The following is a 24,796-nucleotide window of genomic DNA, read 5'->3' as shown; positions in this document are numbered from 1 at the left end:
CTGGATTGACTACAAGAAGGCTTATGATTCGGTGCCCCATGGATGGTTAAGTAAAGTGCTGGAAGTATATAAAATACATTCTACACTTCGCACTTTCCTTAACTCATGCATGGGACAGTGGACCACAAGCTTTTCCAATCCAGGGCAGGGAAACCTTTCTACTTCCTCTGGCCGGATTGGAATCCGGCGTGGCATCTTTCAAGGTGATAGTCTGAGTCCATTGTGGTTTTGCTTGGCTCTGAACCCTTTAAGCACACTGCTAAAGAGTTCAGAGCTAGGTTACCGTCTACGTAGAGGGGGCGAGATCATATCACACCTTTTGTACATGGATGACTTCAAGTTGTACGCATCGAAGAAGTCTGACTTAATGACTTTGCTTAAAATTACCGACGATTTTAGCAGAGCCATTGGTATGACGTTTAGAGTGGACAAATGTGCGGTCATAAATGTACAAAAGGGGAAGGTTGTAGCTTCTGAGAATCTACAGCTTACTCAGGATGTGGCTCTCGTTTCCCTCTCGGAGAATGAAAGCTACAAATATCTCGGTATGTCGGAAGCATTAGGTATTAATGACAAAGGTATGAAACAACTGGTGAAAGAACGGTTCTTTTGCCGCCTGAAAAAAGTTCTAAAAAGTCTTTTATCGGGTGGGAACAAGTGCCGTGCTTTTAACAGCTGGGTCATGCCAGTCTTAGCCTACTCTTTTGGCATACTGAGATGGTCGCAGACAGAACTGGATGCCTTGGATAGAAAAGTTCGTCGATTGCTTACAGCATACCGGATGCATCATCCACGTTCGTCTGTAATGAGGATATACATCCCGCGGAAACATGGGGGTCGTGGCTATTTAAATGCCAAGACCCTGCATAACCGCGAGGTGCACAATCTTAGGGAATATTTCCTTAAGGTGAACGTGGGAATGTATCAAGATGTTGTAGCAATGGACAAAGGAGTCACGCCGCTTTCCTTGGCTACCACGAATTGGCGAAGGTTACCGGTACTAAGTGTCTCAGACCGCATTAGTGTATGGAAGAGCAAGGAGTTACACGGTAGGTTCCATCGCGCCTTAACAGGGCCTGATGTGGACCAATTATCCTCCGTGGCTTGGCTGCGCTTCAGCAACCTCTTTGGGGAAACTGAAGGTTTTGTCTTTGCAATCATGGACGAAGTCATCGTAACGAACAACTACCGAAAACATATTCTAAAGGATGGTACGATTGACATTTGTCGGGCATGTCGTCGTCCCGGTGAGTCTATTAGACATATCGTTTCCGGTTGTTCTCGACTTGCGGACGGTGCATACTTGCATAGACACAACCAAGTGGCCAAGATTATCCATCAGCAACTTGCCCTTAAATATGCTCTTGTGGATACTGAGGTACCTTATTACCAATACCAACCTTCTCCTGTTCTGGAAAATAGCTATATCACGCTCTACTGGGATCGATCTATTATTACAGATAGGACTATTACTGCCAATAGACCCGATATAGTAATAATAGACCGGTCTGAGGGTTGTGTAATGTTAGTCGATGTCACTATTCCACATGACGAGAATCTCGTGAAAGCTGAAAAAGAAAAATTACTAAAATACTTAGACTTGGCTCACGAGATTACCGCCATGTGGCGTATGAAATCGACTACCATTATTCCGTTAGTCGTATCGGTGAATGGACTGATAGCGAAGAGCTTCGACCAACATCTTAAGAAGCTCTCGCTAAACAGTTGGATTAAGGGCCTGATACAAAAGGCAGTTATTTTAGAAACCGCACGCATAGTTAGGAGGTTCCTGTCTCTGTAGCCCTGACCACTGGTTGTTTGAGTAATGGGATTCCGCAGCCGGTGGTATACTATTTTTTATATAATATATTTTGTTAATTTTTTTTTATAAAATGTATTATATAAATAATAAGATAATAAATGAATAAGTTAATAATAATAATAATAAATAAATGCTGTAGACCGCTTGTTATCTTCGTATGTGGATTCTAGTCTAGATTTATGCGATACCCATTCAATTCTATATTGTGGGGCACTGACTGCATATCGGGTGGCTGGAGTGGGGATTATAAATCCCAATTCAGGTTCTCGTCGTGGAGAAGCTCGCCCCGTATGGCAGTGCAGAATTGAATGGCGCATAAATGTAGCTAGAAGGCTCATAGCGAAGCTTCTTTGTTTTCGGGCGGGTAATAACCGCCCAAAGGTTATGCGTTTCGTGACTCAGGCGTTTGCTGGGACTGGTATCACGTCCAATGAATATATGCCAAGAGTCATGGAACGCATAGACTTCTGGAAACAAAAAGTGTTCGCATGGGCTAATCGCCTAAGAAGGTATAAAGAAAGATCTGAGAGATTTATTCAAAATCGCATATTCCAGAGAGATCAGAGGTGTATTTACCGTAACTGGGAGCAACCACAAAGCCAGGGACTTGATTTACAGCGACCAGATGCTACTGTGACTACTGCGTTTTGGAGCGGTATCTGGTCGGTGCCAATCGAGCACACTGAAGGCGAGTGGTTGAATGTTGTCAGACGCTCGTGTGAAGCGGTTACCGAAATGGAACCTGTAGTTATTACAGGTTCTGACATAAGTGCTGCAGTTCGTTCGGTTCCTAATTGGAAAAGTCCGGGCCCGGACGGACTGCAGAACTTTTGGCTAAAATGGTTCCGAAGTTCGCATGAGCGCCTAGCAGCTCAATTTCAATTGGCAATAGAATTGGGCACGCTTCCAGATTTCATGACATCAGGTATAACACATCTGATCTATAAATCTGGATGTTCTACGGACCCTAAGAATTACAGACCAATAACATGCTTGCCTACCATCTACAAGCTCCTTACATCCATTCTGAGAATCAAAATTGAAGCACATATTTGTACAAATAACGTTTTGTCAGCAACTCAGAATGGATGTAAGGTTGGGTCCCGTGGTACCAAAGATTGCCTCCTCATTGATATGGCTATTTGCCAACAGGTTAGACGAAGTAAAAAGAACATTTATATGGCCTGGATTGATTACAAGAAGGCTTATGATTCGGTGCCCCATGGATGGTTAAGTAAAGTGCTGGAAGTATATAAAATACATCCTACACTTCGCACTTTCCTTAACTCATGCATGGGACAGTGGACCACAAGCTTTTCCAATCCAGGGCAGGGAAACCTTTCTACTTCCTCTGGCCGGATTGGAATCCGGCGTGGCATCTTTCAAGGTGATAGTCTGAGTCCATTGTGGTTTTGCTTGGCTCTGAACCCTTTAAGCACACTGCTAAAGAGTTCAGAGCTAGGTTACCGTCTACGTAGAGGGGGCGAGATCATATCACACCTTTTGTACATGGATGACTTCAAGTTGTACGCATCGAAGAAGTCTGACTTAATGACTTTGCTTAAAATTACCGACGATTTTAGCAGAGCCATTGGTATGACGTTTAGAGTGGACAAATGTGCGGTCATAAATGTACAAAAGGGGAAGGTTGTAGCTTCTGAGAATCTACAGCTTACTCAGGATGTGTCCCTCGTTTCCCTCTCGGAGAATGAAAGCTACAAATATCTCGGTATGTCGGAAGCATTAGGTATTAATGACAAAGGTATGAAACAACTGGTGAAAGAACGGTTTTTTTGCCGCCTGAAAAAAGTTCTAAAAAGTCTTCTATCGGGTGGGAACAAGTGCCGTGCTTTTAACAGCTGGGTCATGCCAGTCTTAGCCTACTCTTTTGGCATACTGAGATGGTCGCAGACAGAACTGGATGCCTTGGATAGAAAAGTTCGTCGATTGCTTACAGCATACCGGATGCATCATCCACGTTCGTCTGTAATGAGGTTATACATCCCGCGGAAACAAGGGGGTCGTGGCTGTTTAAATGCCAAGACCCTGCATAACCGCGAGGTGCACAATCTTAGGGAATATTTCCTTAAGGTGAACGTGGGAATGTATCAAGATTTTGTAGCAATGGACAAAGGAGTCACGCCGCTTTCCTTGGCTACCACGAATTGGCGAAGGTTACCGGTACTAAGTGTCTCGGACCGCATTAGTGTATGGAAGAGCAAGGAGTTACACGGTAGGTTCCATCGCGCCTTAACAGGGCCTGATGTGGACCAATTATCCTCCGTGGCTTGGCTGTGCTTCAGCAACCTCTTTGGGGAAACTGAAGGTTTTGTCTTTGCAATCATGGACGAAGTCATCGTAACGAACAACTACCGAAAACATATTCTAAAGGATGGTACGATTGACATTTGTCGGGCATGTCGTCGTCCCGGTGAGTCTATTAGACATATCGTTTCCGGTTGTTCTCGACTTGCGGACGGTGCATACTTGCATAGACACAACCAAGTGGCCAAGATTATCCATCAGCAACTTGCCCTTAAATATGCTCTTGTGGATACTGAGGTACCTTATTACCAATACCAACCTTCACCTGTTCTGGAAAATAGCTATATCACGCTCTACTGGGATCGATCTATTATTACAGATAGGACTATTACTGCCAATAGACCCGATATAGTAATAATAGACCGGTCTGAGGGTTGTGTAATGTTAGTCAATGTCACTATTCCACATGACGAGAATCTCGTGAAAGCTGAAAAAGAAAAATTACTAAAATACTTAGACTTGGCTCACGAGATTACCGCCATGTGGCGTATGAAATCGACTACCATTATTCCGATAGTCGTATCGGTGAATGGACTGATAGCGAAGAGCTTCGACCAACATCTTAAGAAGCTCTCGCTAAACAGTTGGATTAAGGGCCTGATACAAAAGGCAGTTATTTTAGAAACCGCACGCATAGTTAGGAGGTTCCTGTCTCTGTAGCCCTCACCACTGGTTGTTTGAGTAATGGGATTCCGCAGCCGGTGGTATACTATTTTTTATATAATATATTATGTTATATTTTTTTTTTTATAAAATGTATTATATAAATAATAAGAGAATAAATGAATGATAAAATAATAATAATAATAAATTTTATTTATTTCAAAACACAATTATTACAAACAAATTTTAGGTTGAGGCACCCTTTTAAGTAAGTACATACTTGTGTCAGGATGCCCCGTTCTTCCATAACATATGAAATTTTATACATTTTTATTCTGTTACATTTCGTTGTGACTTAGACTAATACATTGCATGTGTGTTTGCTTTTAAGTGTTAATGCGCGCGTGTTTGTTGTGTTGTGTTGTGTGCGTTTAAACTGCAAGTGCATGAAAGTGTATGCGTGGAACTAGTAGTGTGAGTATTTTGGTCTATTTTGTTTCTGAATATGTCTGTTATGGTGTGTTAAGTAACATTTCTACTTCATCATATTCTAGTTGATTAAGCCAATTCGTAACAATATTTTTTAAATCATGTAGGTTCAAATGTAACATATTTAGAATTTTATTGGTTTTATTGTATATGTATTCTGATTGTTTTTTATATTGACGCCAAGAAAAACATGTTTTTACCATACCTTCATTGATTGCTTTTTTGCTTCTTCTAGTATCCAATTTAGAATTATAGAAAACTGATTTGTGTTTTGTTATTAACAAGTGTAGTATGTATAATTTCCTAATGCTCAACAACTTGCTGTCAGCGTAAAGTAATCTCGTAGGATACCTGTAGGGCTTATGGTACATGACTTTTATTAGGGATCGTTGGCTGCGTTCTAGCTCTAAGAGCTTAACTTTGTTAGTACCACCCCAAACAGGGATGCAGTATGTCAGAATCGACTGCGCAAGAGCCATGTACACTTGATTTAAAAGCTTACTAGAGGCTATGTTTCTGATAGTTTTAAAAATCCAAATCAGTTTTCGTATTCTGTTTGTAGATAATTCAACATGATTGTGCCAAGATAATCTTCTAGTCTAAGCAAACTAGGGTTGATTTTGTCAGGTTGTCGAAAATGAAACTAATTTATTTGAGCACAATATGATGAATAGAATTTATTCAAAATTAATTTATTTAAAGGGCACAATCAAACATTTGTCATAGATAATACAAAAAACTTATCTGCGGACAATGTTTACAAAAATTCCTCCTTTGGGTAGAGCAAACAAGCGCATTGGATCAAATTTAAATTCACCGGAGGACTTGATTGACGGCTCCACACGGTATTTCGACAAAACCTTCACAACGCAAACTTCAATCTGCCACTTAGCAAACCGCATACCTGCAAGGACAATAATTTAAATGTTTCTTTTATCTTTCAAATATTATAAAAGTGAATGTTAAAATTGATGTATGGATGTTTGTTACAATAGATAGGGAACTAATTAAGTTTTTTTTTTTAATTCCTCGCGGACGTAGTTGCGGGCGATACCTAGTATATAAGAAATACTTTTACCCATTTTCCTGTTACAGATAGCATCAAAATACACAATTTATAAAGGACACATAGGAACGGACAAATCCTCTTTCGCAACATCCCTCCTGTGTAGACAGCGGTCACTTCGCCATTTTAGATATTTTAAATAACCCTATTTCCTATTTAATTCAAATAGAAGTCTTCAAACACGTTTTTATGAAGAAAAAAAAGATTTAAATAGAGAAAATAGACAAACAGTTTTTGTAAGAATAATAATAAAAAGAGAGAAAAGGAGAACCATAAACGAATTGTACATACCTAGGCAGTTTCTAGGACCAGCACCAAATGGTAAGTAAGCGCAGGGGTGTCTGTTTTTTATATTTTCCGGATTAAAACGTTCGGGGTCAAATATTTCTGGATTAGGATAGTATTTAGGGTCATTTTGAATGCTCCACGTAGATATAACGATCGTTTGCCCTTTCTTAATAGCGACGTCAGTACCGGGGAACACGTAATCAGTTTTAGCATTGCGTAGTGTGAAGTCTCCGACGGGATATTTCCTTAAAGTCTCATCAAACACCTTACTCAAATATGTCATCTCGCTCAAGCATTCGTAGGTTATATTGCCATCATGACGGGTAAGAACTTCGTCTATTTCAGCAATAAGTTTATCTTGTATATCAGGATTCTTCGCTAGTTCATAAAACAGGTAGGTCATTGTGGAGGCGCTAGTCTCGTAGCCAGCCATGTAGAATATGAACATCTGTGCCGAGATCACCCCTTCAGTGAGCTCGAGAGATTTCACATCCTCGTTGTCGTATTTTCTTAATAACTCGAGCGTTTTCTTTTGCCTTAATTCCTGAATTAAGTCAACCATATCCTTTTGATATGATGACGTTCCTTTTCTCATTTCGAGTATGTTTTTTGTTAGGTTGTCAAAAAAATTGCTGACAACCTTCGGGAAAAAGGACCCGTTAAATTTTTTCAATATACCCGGGTACATCATATCGAGCTCAGCGCTGTAGTTAACGGTGAATATATACTTGTCAAGGTCTTGCAAGGTTTTCAACATGTTTTCATCCAAGTTGAGACCGAATACACAGGCTGCGATATTAGTTATTGTGAATATCTGAACTAGATCATGAATAGACTGTTCCGGTTTTGTTTGACTTACTTCATCGATGCATTTTATAAACTTGTCGCCGACTTGCGACATCAGAGGCAGCATGGTCTTAAGCTTTCCGGAGGTGAAGAGTGGAGTGAAACGATACCTTAAAGATCTCCACCGGTCCCCATCTGCATGGAAAATGTTGGCTCCGAGACCATCGATACTGAATTCGACTCCTCTGTCCGCAAATGATTCGAAGTCCTTGATGAGCACATGCTTGATTATGTCCAAATCACGTATCAAAACAGATGGTGTTGTCATTCTGTAAATTCCAACAACTTTTTCATTGGGAAATTCGTCGTAAATACTTTTGTAGACCATTACTTGAGGCTTTCGTCTGAGAACGGAATCTTTTAAGTTGCCAAAGAATGGTACCGGTTTGGGTCCAGCGACATTCCTTTTCTTCCAGTAATCAAAAGTCCTGGTAAAATAATAATACAAAAGGCCTGCCAAGATCGTAACAAGAGTTATAAGATACAACATGTTGAATATGGCCAATACGCACAATGTACGTTGGTGATATCGAAACCACAATATATAGAGTTTAAATGCTTATCATGCTTGCGAAGCATAACTTTAATGATTTTGACTCGTTGTCGTGAATCGACATAAATATTAAAACATCGACAAAAATATCTATAATTTTCCAGTAATTATCTTTACTCCCTTACCCAATCAAATAGTAAAAAGCATCTTGCCCCACTGATTAATCCCCCAGTTCAAATACTGACGAGAGAATATTTAGGAACGGTTTGCACGTTGAACACTGGTCAGAGGAATTCGAGCAACTCGTCGTCTTGATATTCACTGGTCTTCGTGCAATCGATTACGTATAGTTTGATCACTGACACGCGTACCCTTTGTCAGCCGTAGGTGGTGTTGTAACTTACAGGCCGTTACTATACGATCACGACGAGCACTTGTCGGACGTACCGATCTTCGTGCGCCGTTGTTACAAGAACTCTACCTGAACCAGGTCTTCTGGCAATACTGCCGATCTCTGGGAAGCGATTCCATACAGGTTTTTGGACAGCTTTTGGAGAAAAACCCAACTGCAAACCCATATAACGCTGAGAACGTCCTTTTTGAATCATAGTTATGGCTATGGTTGCTGTAATTATGTCCATGTAGCTTCATACTGGTATCATGATTAACGCGAGATGACAAATGAATCAATTAAAATTGAAAAAGTAAATTTTGTTTTGCCTAAAATAACTGAAACAAGTTAAGAAGACAATCGAAGAAAAACATAAGAATAACATCTAATTTTTTTTTTTACTTAAAAAGATGGCCAATACTTTTCAAATTAGGAACACGAACACCAGCATAAAAGTGATCAAACACCAAAGAGTTCGTAATATCAATATAATGCTACTAATAGGTTAATTATAGTTTACTCGTATTATAGTGCACTTAAATGTAAATAAACTAATGGCCCTTATTTTGTTTTGAGTAGTATATACAGTCAAAACCGTTTATGGCGACATCGTTTAGAACAACATACCGGTTAAATTGACCAAAATCAAAGGTCCTGGCTGAATGTTATTACATATCTTTCCTATTAATACCTGTCACCGGTTGTTACAACTATCGGTTTTTACGACTCAATATGAGTAGTCCCTTCGATGTCGTTATAACAGATTTTGACTGTATTTAAAAGAAACGAAAGTATTAAAATGTTTCCGTTTGTTTTTTCATTTGTTTTGAACCCATAATAATTTGTTGTTCATTCGAGGATAATGTTATTTTGTTAAGTATCATTGTTGATTGAAGTTAGTTTTCTTTAAATTGCTTTGGTTTATGTTTTAAATACGGGTTCATTTGTGTTCATCTGCATTGTGTTGTTCTAAAATGTGAAACATTTGTATGTCAACATCTGTCATGTATGCTTTGCTGTGTTGTTAAAAAAGAAATTCTTGTAAAGTACTGTAATGAGTACTGTGTGTTTTTTGAAGTAGGGAAGTGTTGATATTGAATACTGTGTATTTTGTAATACTGTGTATTTGTTTTTTTTTGTGTTTTTGTTTTTGTTTTTTGTAATACTGTGTATTTGTTGTAATTCTTTTAAGGGAGAGACTGTAATAATATATTGTGTTAAATGTAGATAGGTTAGTATAACCTACCGTCTGTATGATTGAAAATAAATTTGTCCCAAACCAACAGCCGTTTAATTAACCGATACACTACAAATAGAAACAATATTGCGTAGTCATTCCACGTACGATTTTATTTTGAAACTGCAAGTTGTGACAAGATGTGAAATATGTTCCAACTATAAAATATCATGACATTTGATGACTTGCTCTTTTTAACTACCGATTATTGGACTGGTCGTCGTAAAAATGTTGTTTTCGACATTGTATTGAAATGCTTTTACTGCTTATTTTATTAATGTGGCAAACGAGCAAGCTGCCACTTGAATTCGAATAACGAAGTGACCGCTACCCATTGACATCTGCAATTGCAGATGAGTTGCCTACTTTTAATGGGAAGGTCCAAGTTAGGACCTGGTGGGTACCTCACATGCAGTCAGATGTCGTTTGATAACATCTCTGTATCTTAAGAACTGATCTCTGCCCTGCCCTGAACTTTCCCTTTTTAAGTTGAGAGTAAAACACAGATTTAGGCAGTGCTTTAGAGTGAACGATATATGAATATTTCATTTTGATATTACATATAGATATTACAATTTTATTGACCTGTATAGATTGTATACTATGTATAACTTCAGACTTTCGTGGTTTTTACTAATATACTGTTCGTAAGAAACTCTCACACTAAGAAACTCAAACAGCCTAATCGTATATACTATACTATGTGTCCACAACCGTGGGTTACACTTATCGGAATGCCCAAAAAGTTAAGACGTTTTTTACTACATTAATAAGTAATCCATTGGGCTTTTCCAATTCAGTTTTGTTACAACCACTTACCTAATAATATTTTAAACGTATTTCACTATTTACATCTTTATATACAAGAAATAAAACCTCTAAATAGCAACTAAAATAACGTAAGATTGAATTTATTATAATTATTAAAAGGCATAACCAGGCATATACTATATAATTTGTCTCGTACAATTTCGTTAAATGTGCAATTAAATGTATCTTTTTTATATTAGTAGAACTTAATTTTAAACGTAGAGAGTAGGCTGCGCACCCCACCTCCCCTATTACCAACCTCCCTTCGGATTAACAAGTTTCCATTAAAATTATTATAGCGCTGTATTATAGTTGACGCTTCTTGAACGTTTATTTACGGAAAGATGACGCGCTGGTATAGTAGTTAAAACAACACGCTTAAAATTTAACATACAAATAATTTTAGGTTCGAAATTAAATTTCGTCTCGGTTCGGTCTTTAATTATATTTGCAATTATAACTTCTTGTTTCTATTTGTGTAATTGAAATAGTATAGAAAAAACAAATTCAAATGAGATTTGAAAAATTATAGGAATCTATGAGTAAATGGTATTCAAAATATTAATATCGAGGATAGATCCGCTAAACTTGTATGAATGTTGAGTGTGTATGGATTTAAGTACAGTTTGTCGTAATATCTGTCTATCATACTGAGATATACACGTGCATATTGGTTGATACATTCACAAATACAAATACAAATATATTTTATTGTGCACTATCATGGAGTAACAAAAAAAAAAGAAAGTAGGTACATCATGATTTTCACAAAAGTAGGTCTAATGAGACCTGCAATGGCTAAGCAGCGATCTCTGCCAGACAACGTTTGGGTAGAAATTTAGCAAAGTAAACCAAATCGGTAAGGTGCACACGAACAGTGAAGAGAAATAAAAATAAAAACAATAGAAATAATAATAAATATATATTCGAAGGATATACAATAAATATTTCAGTAAATAAAATAATATAAATATCATTAAAATTCTTATACATTAAAATACGTTTATAAAAACTTTATTTTCATATATACCAATTTAAAAGTAACCGCCATCTTGAAAATTCAAAATCCTCTGCCAACATTAAAACTGTAATAACAATAGAACTATCTTCTTACCAATTAGATTGGTATCGTAAGCCGACACATCTAATACCAGTTACTCGGTACATAACAGTTAAAATTTAACTTTGTAAAACTAATTAATTCTACGTTATATAAGCGAACTTTTGAGTGCCGTCTTGGAGTCTCAGGTGGCGCCCCCTATACTTAGGGGTGGGTCGGGGGTGAGTTCACCCGCGACACATCTCTATTTTCGCGGCTTCTAAGACGAATAAGTAAGGCAACGTATATTTGAATAGTTGTGATACGTATTTGCATATTAGGTATATACTTATATACTTTTCTATATCCTGTACATATTGTTATTTACATTAAAAAATTCCTGGGGGAGATAAATAACCTATTTTTTAACTTAATAGTTACTTGATAAAAACAAATCGTTAACATGTAAGGATACGTTTTATAAGAATGTACATGTATACACCTTTATCATAAGATTTTTTTAATCTACTAACATTCAGTGCTGCAGTCAAATAAGAATATTTGATCCGGTGGGAGAGGCGCTGCTATCGCGGTTGGTTCTGTCTGAATATATGTAAAAACTACTTAGACCTTGAAAATGACGTAAAAGAAAAAAATACATGACAACTACAGTGCAAAGTACTCTTGAATACTTTGGACATATTGCCCGGAGAAACCCCGATAACCTGGACAAATTGGTCGTGGTTGGAAAGATTGACGGTAAAAGGTCACGGGATCAACTACTCGATGGTCCGATCAAGTTCAAGATATATTGGGACTCAATATCACGACTGCCATGAGACAAGCTGAATACAGAACGGCGTGGAGGCAGCTGGTCGACGCATTTGTAAAGGCATATCAAGACGAGCACGATCTTCAGTAATGAAGTATACGAAGAAGAAGAAGAAGAGAAGGCAGTGCAAAGAAGATCGTCTGATATTTTTTGACGTTGACAAGAGGGCGCTAGTTAGCTTTCCTAATTTAGTTTGACTTATGCCCACCTGTTTAGATACCCTTGTAGGTAATTTTAATTGTCTATGGTAAACTATTTTTGTTGTTTGTCTTTGTTTACTTTTGACGTCATCTTTTGTATTGCTTAAATGTTCTTATGTAATACGGGTATACGGTGGTGTAATTAATTAATTTTCAACACCAACATTAAAATACGCTGTGCTAAGGTTTCGAATTTAAATATGGATGTTAATTTATTTTGCTTAATTATAATAAATCAGTATTCATAGAATTTTTACACATAACACCCATGAAAGGACAAAGTCACAAAACTTTATCATCGTCAAATAATAAGGATATCGTCGCAAGCGAAGCCGGGGTTAAAGCATAATAGCTTTACCAAGCACGATCTTCGTGTAGAGAACCTTAATAATTTGTTTAATAAGATTTATTAGTTAGCAAGCATTCCGCCATCGACCGCCGTAGTTTTACTAAAGACACGTACTTCGGCTAATGCCTTTGAAATTAGTTAGGGTTGACACTAAATGCTTTTAATTTTATATAAAATATCCGAACTGTTTTTATCACTACTACACATTATACGTGGTGCAGAATATTGTCATACAAAACTAAACACGAAAATAAAAAAAGTTTAATCTCATATAACATTTAACTTTTAAAATAAGAATAATGTGCTTGTTAAAAATAAAAAAAACACTAAATGAATCGAATAATACACTCTTCAAAATTGTTTTAACCATTTATGTTACATGAATTTACAACAAAGGTTACATAAACAGTCGAAATTTTAAAATTAAAAAATAACATATTTATTAAACTTTTTATCAACCCTAACACAAGAAAGCAAAGCAAGGAGCAAAGTTAGATTGAAAGGCGAACGAAGGCGACTACGTGCGCGCTATACCACGCCAAACGGACGGCCGCATTCCGTGCACGCGGCGCGACGGAACAACTTCCCCGATTTTGATATTAGATGTTCCTTAATCGATTCGTGTTTCTGAATTCCTGACCTCCCCGCGAACACACGCACTGGAACCTACACATTCACTCTTACACTAATCTAAGTACGTAATATTAGCCGTTAAAACAGCTAATTATTACATAATGCAAACATATATGAGTGCAGTGGGCAGACAAAGGCTATACACAAATACATATAAATAAAATTAGAGTGTCTGATGTAAGATCCAAAAAAATATCATATTTCGTAAACATGTGTTTGCGCTATTGATAACAAAAACCATTTTTTAAATGGTTACGTGTAGAGGGATTTTGACGGGACTTTAGCGGATACCTGAAGCAAGCGGAAATGTTTGAGGCTACTTTTTTTAATCTGTTGCGCTGATGCAGTTGCGGGCGACGTCTACTGATAAAAATATTTTATCGATCTAAAGTATTAGATTTCTTTTTAGTATTTACGTCTTTAGTAAATATCAATTTAATTAATAAAAACCGCTAATTTTCCTCGCAAAGTCTTAATCCATCGCCACACGTAAAATATTCTCAGCGTATTAGCAAATTGTTTCCAAAGTTATATAACGACGTCTTACAACACACGCGAGAGACGTTCTTATATGATCGTACCTAACTAACGCAACACGAATTATATGTAATTATGTAAATAAGTGGCGAAGTAGAGAGTTATCACGCAGCGCCACCCTCCCATCCGACCACCACACCACCCGCCCACCTTCTTCCAAGGAAACCCCCGCGAAAACTACCAGCGATATTATAACTCCTTGCGCTTGCTCGCTTGTATGGACAAGGCTTTTTTAGTTTAAAACGTTCACAACAAAAATAATAAAATAATAAAATAATAAAATAAAATAAAAATATTGTGGAAAAATATTTCACTCTACTTCATTGTCTGTCTGTCTGTAATACCCAATTATTACATATTTTAGTACATATACTTAATATAGTTAATATTTTACTCGTTAGCATTTATTAAAAACCATATTTTAAGGCTTTAAGATAGAGGCTGGTTAGGAATGAAACTATATTTCCCTATAGTAGATAGAGAGCATATAAAATTATGTGTATCTTTATAAAAAAAAATCTATTTAAGTTATAACTTTGATATTAAAAAATAAAAGTCATCTCCATATTAAGGTGCGCTCACCACCGCGACTGCTAAGAAGTGTTCAGAGAGGCGCCATCTTGAATCTCATCCCGGCCTCGGCTCGTTACTTACGTTACGTACCGCGAGATAATGTATTAAAATATTATAATATCTACCTAGACCCCCTCTTTATGTACCACACTTTAAAGTTATATAGCTAAGTATTTCCATGTAAGTTTGTTAAAGTTAGAAAATAAATATGTATTTACAATTAATAAAATTAATAATGTAAGTAACATGGAAAAAAAGTCATATTTCGCGAATATGATGTATTTGCTGTCTGTCCGCACATACGCATTTGAAGGGACTGACAGATGAACTGATTTTGACATGAGTTCGACTGGAAGGTAGTTTATGTATGCGGGGAGTTTTTTCGTTAATTTTTAATTATTTTTAAGTCGTGAGCTACCGCTGGTGTATGTATAAATATATAAATTGGTATGAAATACATATACATTGTGTCATATTGCCGCACATAGATAGCGTAAGTGGTAACTAACCTTGGTGGTGAAGTAGTTTGAGAAATCTTGTTAGGCATTAAATAACACCTCTGTAAATGCATAGGCTATAAGACGTGGTATTTTGTGCCTATTTGATTTTCGACATTTTGGCGCTGACAGTTGCGATGTATAGCGGTGGTGAGAATTCCAACTAATAATAGATATTGAATAAACTCTCAGTAACATCAACAGGTGCGTTTAAGACGGAGGTAATCAAAGACTGTTATTTCAAAATAGTGACCTATACATTTATAAAGATCAGTGAGTCGCATTTATAAAAAAAAATATTTAAATCTTGTCCTCCTATTCCATGTCAATACTAAAAATATTTTTGACACAATCAATCATTTTATTTACTTACGTTCGTATTTGATTAATATTATTTTTTTTAACTTACTTATTAAGTTTTTTTTTATTAAGTACGCTTAATTGTAAATAATGGACATGGCAGATAAAGACAAGATTAGTGTGATGGAGGAATCAATAGGGACCATCAACCGGCCGCTGCCAGATGACTTCCGTTCTTATGTACCTTGGGCTTGCAATCAGTTAGAACTGGAATATGCAGTATTCGTTAACAAAATTCATCAAAGTATGTATGGTATTTAATTTTTTTTGGAACGAAGTTCCTTATCGCGCGTTGTGAAAGGGGGCTAGACGGAAAAAATTCTTACGAAAAGTTGTCACGACACTTTTTGCTATAGTAAGTATGTTAACGACGAATGAGCGCTACTTCACCATGGCAACGACGTGACAATATATAACGAAAATTCATAGAAATAAAATGTACTTCTTGTGAAGACTTAAGTTTTTTATTCATAGAATAAACATTGGTTCCTTCACTAATTAATTGAAAGGAACTTCGTTCCATACGGGTGTCCCTTGACACCTCTCAAGTTTTTTTAATTTTTTTTCATTTTCATGGTATAAATTTGTCAAATTGCAGTAAGTACTTAGTATTACTAGATAATGGCCACCTTCAGACTTCGTAAAATTGAGATTCTAAAAAGGTGCCTTCAAGGCTCAATCTTAACCGGTATTAGGGAATAATAGTGAATCGATATCAATTTAAAAGAAGTATGCGTTCCTTGGAAATATTTGAAAAAATATTGATAAGTTTAAATAATGACTGAATTTTAGGTGAGCATCATGACATGGGCGTAAGTGATCGCAGCAAAGGAAAAACGAGGAAAACAGTGCGCTCCCGAGCTGACGGCTTGTCCGATAGAACTGAAGAGAAGACCGGCACCACGCAACAAGTCAGCTTCGTTGAAGAAGCTATCAACATTATCGCTGTTCACGATTCCAACGGAGATTTAGTTCAGATTATATTCTACAAGAACAGACACATACCACGAATTGTAATCAAAATTATCGGTCTCATAATCAAATTTCATCCTCAATTGAATAGTGTTGAATTCGATCAAGGGGCTAATTTATACACTATATATGAATTTGAAAAGATTTTACCACTCTCTAATATAACGGAAGTTTGCTTTGACGGAACATTCATTCCTGACGCGAACTATGAAATTTTACTAGACCACGAATTATTGCGATATTTGTCTTTATCCAGATGCAAAATAGAAGATGAAATTATACACAATATAGCTCTGAAGTTGGTTTACCCGAATCCAGCGTCTAAATCATTAGCTATACTAAATTTATCATCAAACCGTATAACCAACGATGGTGCCAAAAGTTTGGCATTTGCATTACGTTCCAACAGATGTTTAATATATCTGAATTTATCCGGCAACAAACTTACAGACGAAGGTGCCGCAAGCATTTTGGACAGTTTGCAAGAATTTTGTTTAACTCCTGAAGAGATATTAGCTTCAAAGTCTCGTTATTGCTCATTTTATCTGAAGAGAAATAAATTAATAGCTAAAAAAGTAAAGGAATTGAAAGAAAGTGATTCAGATAAGTCTTGGGCGAAGAAAAAAGGGACGAGATCAGTTCCTTCAAGTGTAAGAAGGAAAACAAAAACTGATAGAGAAGTATCGCTTCACTCCGTTCACGAAATGCTCGCGGGTAATGTTGCAGGTTCAGATAGCAATCTCTTTGATAGAGCTACGACAATTGTTCAAATGGCCTTTGGAGTCTTCATCGATCCATTCTCAACTAGCAATACTATTGTTAAAGACGAAGCATTATATTGTCTAGGAAATAATTCTTTGTTGTGTTTGAATCTAGCGTATAACGATCTGAGTTATATTTTTGTGAGGAAACTGCTTGGTATCTTGTTGTATCAGAAGCAGGCGGATAGAAAGCCTCGTGGCTTAATCAATGTGTGCATTGAAGGTAACAATTTGCCATTATCATGTGAGGAATACAGGCTTATTGAGAGCATCATCGAAAGCGGTGTTCAACGCAATCAACCAATCAACAAAAAACGACAACAATCAAAAGTATTATCTAGATAATTATTAAATTATCTTAAATATTATTTATCTATTTTATAAGATTTTAGATGTAATTTAGATGTAATTTATTTTTAATTAATTTAGTTTTGACGTAATTTTAATTATAGTTGTAATGTTATTTAATATGAATAATTATGTTAATTATTATTCCATTATCTAATAAATGTGCCATAAAATATAAGTTATTCAGTTATCTTTTATATCGTATCCTTTCTTAAAACATGGTTGAACAACATTCTTAATCACATTGTATCAATTTATGACAATCCTCACAAATATTACTTCAAAATATAGCGAGCGTGACCTAAATTTCGTTACTTATTTCCTTATTTCAGACAAAGTATTTCTACAACCTCATAATTAGTTTACAAAATAACAGTGCTTCATACGGGTAGAAAAAAACTTTATACAAGCAATTTAAATATAAATTATTTCTTTGATTATAAGACAAAGTACACCGTAATAAAAAGGGTCTATAAAGCTAAAACTATTACAAATCAGTGCGGAAATTCGTGCGCCGCGCTGGGGCGGGCGCGTCGATACCCGCGCTCGGAAGCCATCTTAAAATATGGCCTCCTCCCGCCGCCCCGCCGCCCGCGCCTCCTTAGACGAAAGCTTTTTCACAACCACGAGCCTGCGAAGGGAATCCGGGATCGTCAACATTTTAGCGCTTTGTTACTTTTGTCACTTTAAAATATTTAATGCGGTTCTTTGTTTGAACCTAGAGGGCTACTCTATATAGTAAATTTATGTTGTAATGTCATATTTTAATGTTTATGCCGGGATAAAAAACATCTTTTTCAATTTTTGTAACTGATTAACTCCGCTAGGTCTCGCGAATATTGGATGAATACCATCAAAAAGGATTAACAAACGAAAAATTTAAACGTATGTAATTAAATATTTTAGACGGGCAACATTAAGTAAATAATAGTTAAAAATGTAATTGTATTTAATACTTTAAATCCTAGTAATCTGGAAGGTAATTGCTTTGTAGAAAAATATATTAATTGTTTTCGCGGAATCGTTCCCTTCCATCTATTTCCCAGTTTAATAAAACTTTAAACACGCTTTGTTCGATACCGTCTAAATCCTGTCTGTCAAACTTAAATTATGTACTTTCCTAAAATATTTTTCTTCTAATTACGAAGACAAATTAGTAGATTAGAAGTAACGTGTATTTATTATAAAAAAACATTAAGAACAAATCTCTATAATCTAGACCACATATAATAGACACAGCTGGGAGATCAAAACAATGCGGTTTGAATTCTAATACAATGAACTAAACGAAGCATTGACTTGGACTTGCGAGCTAATCTTACACAGATAATAAATTTCTTGCCAACTTCGCCGCAGCGGCGGAATCAATACGGCATAAACGCACACACAGCCACACAACGCACACGGTTGCAACTTAAAAACTATTGAAATGAAAATATAAACGCACACGGCTGTATGAACCGTGCACACAAACGCAACGCAGGTGTACACACGAACCTCCTCCCTCCCGCGCCACCCCCGCCAGCCGCCTTAGACGTTGGCTTTTTACATGGGTACAAGCAGCCGCGTTGGGGTACTCAACATTTGGCAACAATTTAAGACACGAAAAATTACATTGGGATTGAAAATTTTTAAAGGTAGTAAAAATTATGTTCTCGAATTTCATTCAAATTTATTTATCTTACTAGTATTATAAACGCGAAGGTTTAGATTAGATGGATGTTTGTTTGAAGGTATCTCTTGAAGGGCGGATCTCGATGATATTTGGCAAAAAGGTAGAGCAGTCTGGAAGAACACATAGGCTACTCATCAAGTTTTTTTTTAATTCCACGCGGACAGAGTTGCGGACGACACCTAGTTTATACACAAACAGTCAAATTTTATGATAAATAATTAGTACTGATTTATTATCATGAAAATACTCACATTAGGTTAATAATACTTTTCTAACACCAACAGAGCAAAAAGTACACAAGTGACTGTCTCATATTTTTATGTCGTACTAAAGTCACGAATGTCTTATAAAATTAACTTGTTCAACAACTACATACCCCTTTTACTAAAAAGATCTAGTTAAAAAACATAATAATTGCTAGTGTATTCACACCCTTGAGGTAATAAAACGTGAGTTCTTACAAAATCTTTTCTTAAAAAATAATTCACAAAATCTAGTTTCCCCTAAAAGAAAGTTAAATCTTGTCTTTGTATTTTTCTTTAGCGACAGGTTTTTGGAAAGGACGAGTTGTGTGGGAATTCGATCAAATGTTTGTAATACAAGTTGACCAACCTGTTCGAACATTTAGGGTTGTCTCGATTGAATCTAGTTTACTCAACAAGTTTATATTGCCGTGAGATTTAATTTTTATATATGGAAAAAAAAAAATTATTTCTGTGAATTGAACGTAACTAGTCTTAATTTTTTTTACTATCTGAAGTTTCAAAGAAAGAAAAAGTGTTTCAAGTTTTCAGTAAAGTAAATGTTTGTATACTTATGCTCTATAAAAAAAAATATTTTTTTCTGTTGCTAATTGCAACATAAGCTGTTTTTATTACTACAGTAATAAATTTTTCATTCAACATTTCAAGGTATTCTGATATTCACCAAATAAATTTAAAGATTATTCGACTTATTTTTTTCTTAGCATTTAAATTATAGCCGATTCAATAGATTCCCTGTTTAGTTATTGCAAGTCCTAATTTTTTTGTTGATACTTTATGTTTTTTTTTATATAGATCCCCTTAAGAATGTTAACAGGTTTAGAAAAAAGTTGTAGACATTCCCATGAACAGATATCAGAACAAGTTTTACCCTCAACACTATATTGTACTTATGAGATAATGAAGAACTTGTTTTCTTTACTGTACAGGTGAATTGAAACTACTTGATAAATACTCTGAAACCCTTTAGTCCAGTTACAGTCAGTAGATATACGATTAGATAGCGTGTTCGTTATATTTTTATAAAAGTATTTTTTTAACAATCATACCAGTTATCTAACTACATATTAATCTAAAGTATTTCGTGTATAAAATCTGAATTGTAAGTTGAAGAAATGTCAACTTTAAATGTTGTAAGAAAATTATTAAAAAATTATAAAAAAAATTATAATAATAAAATAAATTTTAAGATTATCCTAGATGACATAAATCAAAAATTCTTATTATGAACATAAACAAAGGCTTATTAAGGCCATTTAATTATAAATCCGTAATGAATTCTTAACACAGTAGACGTATTAAAATTTTAGTTCCCCTCGCCACCGCACCGCGCAGACACCGCTGCGTATCGCGGCCGCCCCATCTCCGCTGTCTTTCTAAGGGGACCACATAAAATAGTTATAGAGGGTAGGGGGGAGCTACTTAACCGTTTTTAGGAGACACCCCGCCCGGTAGCACCCCACTACTTCAACCCACTTCCTGCTTACCCCCGCCCCTTACTCCAGGGTGGCTCGTCGTATAACTATTCGTATATTTTTGCAAAAGTGAATTCTTATGGAGGGTTGGCGATACCTGGCCATTGCTTATAACTCTTAGATGCTAGTGTGCGTTATAGTGGGGGCAAAAGGGTGATACAGATTCGGGTCACGCGATTTAGTTTTAATTTTCGCGGGATTTTCAGAAGGAAATGTTGGGGAATGTTTTCGTTTTTGCTGATGCGACATGCATCGTAATGTTGCGTTTAAAGGATTTTGCTTTATGATTGTCGTGATATTTTAGAATATTTGGGTGTCCTTTTAACTCTCACTGAGGTTTTAATGAGGTAGACGTTGGTCGAAGTTGAAATTTACTATTGAATTTTTATTATTTCCAATTCTTAGATATTATTTGAGTAGCCTTCAAGTTTATTATCTATAGTATCTTGAGTGAGTGTTCATTACCTAAAATACAAGTACAAATAATGAAATGAAAACTCATCGTTACAGCACTTTTTATACATTCTTTAAAAAAACATATCAAAGACGTCCTTTTTTATCTTTTTAAAACCCAAGCAATGATATTACTTTTAAAAATCAGATATGCTGTTTGGGCTTTTTCAGACTTTAAATTTTTTGTCGGAACGTCTCTATAAATATTTTGACATGACAGTTTCAACTTACCATTAGGTTTTTCATTATTTAACATAACATTTACCGGGGATTTCTGATAGGGGATGACGATATGTTTTATACAAAGATTTTGGAGTTCCAACGGTTCGTTAATTATTCCACATTTCAATAATTGTCACACGCCTTGAATATTGATAACTGGTTCACGAGTTGGTACATAAATTCATCTACTGATTAACTGGAAAGCGTTCATCTTAAATTTTATTAGTCAATTCGTATGTAGGCAATAAATGTTACCTTTGTCTTGGTTCGCAAGACGATAGGTAAAGCAATATAATATGCATAGGTGGGCACAGTTAATCAAAAAGTTAACTTCGTTAATCGTTAATTCGTTAAATAAAAATTTAACTTCGTTAATCGTTAAAGCGTTTAATTTACGAAAATTTAACGCAAGTTAAAGTTAACAGTTAAAGTTAATTTTTGACTTTCAATAGAACTTAGGCTATTTTTTTACTGCGCTTACGAAATCTCGGGCGATCGCTAATCCTATCTATAGTTTAGTTATATAATACTAAAATATAATTTAGACAATAGGAGCGATGTACTAATGCCTGTACCATAATAATGACATAGCATGCACTAGTTACACACATATACTACACTGACAATGATGGACAATTGACTTTTTCAGTCAATTTTTTTATCGACAATCCGACGTCACGAAATTAGAGAGCTAACTAAATTTAGACAACACAAATTTTCTATTAAACAGTAAGACATGTGATAATATTCAAAAGAAAACAATCAAAACTTTTATGCAGTATTTACATTTATCTGTTACTATTTGCATCCGGATATTCATTTGCTCATACAACTCCTCCAACTGAACATTTAATTTTATGTATAATTTGGTAATATTTTTTTATTTTATTTTAGTTAAGGACCCACGAACAGACTTATCATTTTTTACGTACTTTTTATTTATTAATATAGATTTATTAATAAAACTTCTAACATCAGAGGAAACTTATTATAACATTGATAATTAAACTATATAACCAATCCAGTGATACATCTCAACACATCAAACCATACAACTGAGATGCCTTCGATAACTTCTATCATCAAACGACTCCGTCTATCGATCTATCTCCGACGATCTATCGTCCGATCTATTGTTATATGTTAAATAAAGTTAAATTACTCTCAGTGCAAGAGCATAAGTTACACGACATAACGAAAACAACCAATCGCGGGTGATGTCTTCTCTCTTTCTTATCACCTACAAAATCGTTATAGTTAATTAGTAAGAATATGTTTTGAATTATTTTCAACGACATTCGATTAATTTTAAAATAAACTTTCGATATACGTAAAAAAATCGATGTCTTTTTGTAAAGGTCACTTGTGGCGACATTTCATTTATTAAATTTAGTATAACAAAGGGTGTGTTCCGATATGCACTGCGACCACTGTTGAGTGTGACGTCAATTCAGTATACTGTGAAGCCGTTCCTTTATAGCCAGTTATACTGGTTACGATTTAAAACGGAACGCAATCTCGTATACTGTCAGCCGCATTTTTTGACGCAACATTCAAATACACTCAATTCAAGTCTTCTCGTACATTAAAAAAAACTGTTTTGGAGTACTGTCAAATTAAAAACATTTTAATGAATATTAATTATAAATTGGATTTATAATGTAATAAAAATAAGTACTTTTTCATAAAAAAGAATATGTTTTTCATTATCAACACAGTCTAATAAGGTTAATTTTTGCAATTCTTCCATTGTTTTATTTATTAATCCAAACTAATTACAGAACTTTAACATTTTCTGATTAAACTGTAGCTTTGTTTATAAGATGTCAGGCACTCGGGTGGTTTTGACTGATCACGTGATCAAAGTACTGCGAGTACCTTACCTCGAAAACGCCAGTGCTCACAGTAGAATATGGCGGCGATTTATGACGTCATATATTTCCCTAGGGTACTGCGGCAGTGTACTGGCAGTCCATAACGGAACGAATATTTCTACAGTGATAGCACTGTGCAGTGCTCGCAGTGCATATCGGAACATACCCACAGTTTAACATTATTTCACTAACATAATTATTTTATCTTTTTCCTCATTCTTTCTCGTTTTGTCGTATACTTTTTTTTGTAAACAAACAAATTATCTTCGCTATTGTCTTTGCACAGCGCACGTGCATCCCCGACCATTAGAAGGGTTGGGGCCATAAATCCATCGAGTTCGTTATCGCATTCTCTGTGCGGCTGACCATTTGATCCTTTGTTCATATTTTTAAAATGTAAAATTATTTTTCGTTGACTATGAAGAAGCAAAAAACAAACGACGGTAATAAACACCTAAATCCCTTTTGTTTTTGAGGAACGTTTATTGCGTGCACATTTCGTCTTTCGAATTTTTAAATTTATTTTTCATTGTTTGTTTCTTATCTACGCAATGACAAAAAATCCTATTTGTACGCTTTTTCAAATGAACCATAAACTATTTTTTTTAAATATTTTTTGTTGTCTTTAAACTCCAAAATTAAAATAAACATTTTGTCTGCAACAAAGTTTAGTTGTATTTTAGGTACGACGTTGAAGAGTAATGCACTCTCGATTATTTTGATTGCTATTCAACGCAGAGTTTATCTTTTTTAATAGATTTTGCGTCTCACGTATAACAATTATTGTATTAAGAGTAAAGTGTTTTCGAACCTTATGTTGATTTTATAACAAAGTCTTGTTCTAAAAAAAGTGATGTTAAATAAATGAAAACCAGTTTTAATGTGAATAAAATGTAATAAAGACTTTTCGAGACATTTGTGTAAATATGAAATAATTAATAAACTTTGAAGGTGTCTAGCGCCTAAACTTCGCAATGTTTGATAGAGGTAAGTTTGTTTAAATCGTCACTATTTTCTAACAAGGATTCTGTGGTACTCTTTTGATCACGTCTATCCCGGCCGCTCGGTGTATTGTATGACATGCATCACACTCGCTCGTTCTCGTTCTCGTTCACCATTCGACTCGCCGACGGTCGCCGAACATAGCCGAACTTACGAATGTAGCCTGATGCATAATTTAAATAAAATGACAACACGTCAATAAGTTTCTATTGTAACAATTAACGGACTAAATTAACGGAAGTAGAATTTAACGGAAGTTAACAAGAGCGTTAACACTTTTTGAATTTAACTTAAAAGTTAATCCGTTAAGGAAAATGTTAACTTCGTTAATTAACGATTAACGGATTAACGAGTTAATGCC

At 35.5% G+C, this 24,796-nt stretch overlaps 2 protein-coding genes across 2 annotated transcripts; one reads left to right on the top strand and one right to left on the bottom strand.

Moving 5' to 3' along the window:
• Nucleotides 1–5,979: 5,979 nt before the first annotated feature.
• LOC106711212 (cytochrome P450 6B1) lies at nucleotides 5,980–7,929 on the bottom strand. The gene is made up of 2 exons (XM_014503473.2): nucleotides 6,597–7,929; nucleotides 5,980–6,143 (listed from the first exon to the last, which is right to left on the bottom strand). The coding sequence occupies exons 1-2, from the start codon at nucleotides 7,927–7,929 to the stop codon at nucleotides 5,980–5,982; spliced, it is 1,497 nt and encodes a 498-aa protein (XP_014358959.2).
• Nucleotides 7,930–15,486: 7,557 nt separating this feature from the next.
• On the top strand, nucleotides 15,487–17,468 carry LOC106711205. The gene is made up of 2 exons (XM_014503468.2): nucleotides 15,487–15,634; nucleotides 16,183–17,468. Exons 1-2 carry the CDS (start codon nucleotides 15,487–15,489, stop codon nucleotides 17,466–17,468), a joined length of 1,434 nt encoding a protein of 477 aa, XP_014358954.2.
• The last annotated feature ends 7,328 nt before the right edge of the window (nucleotides 17,469–24,796 follow it).

The sequence above is a fragment of the Papilio machaon genome, chromosome 23 (assembly GCF_912999745.1).
Source record: "Papilio machaon chromosome 23, ilPapMach1.1, whole genome shotgun sequence".
NCBI lineage: Eukaryota > Metazoa > Arthropoda > Insecta > Lepidoptera > Papilionidae > Papilio > Papilio machaon.
This window is presented reverse-complemented; position numbering and strand designations above follow the sequence as displayed.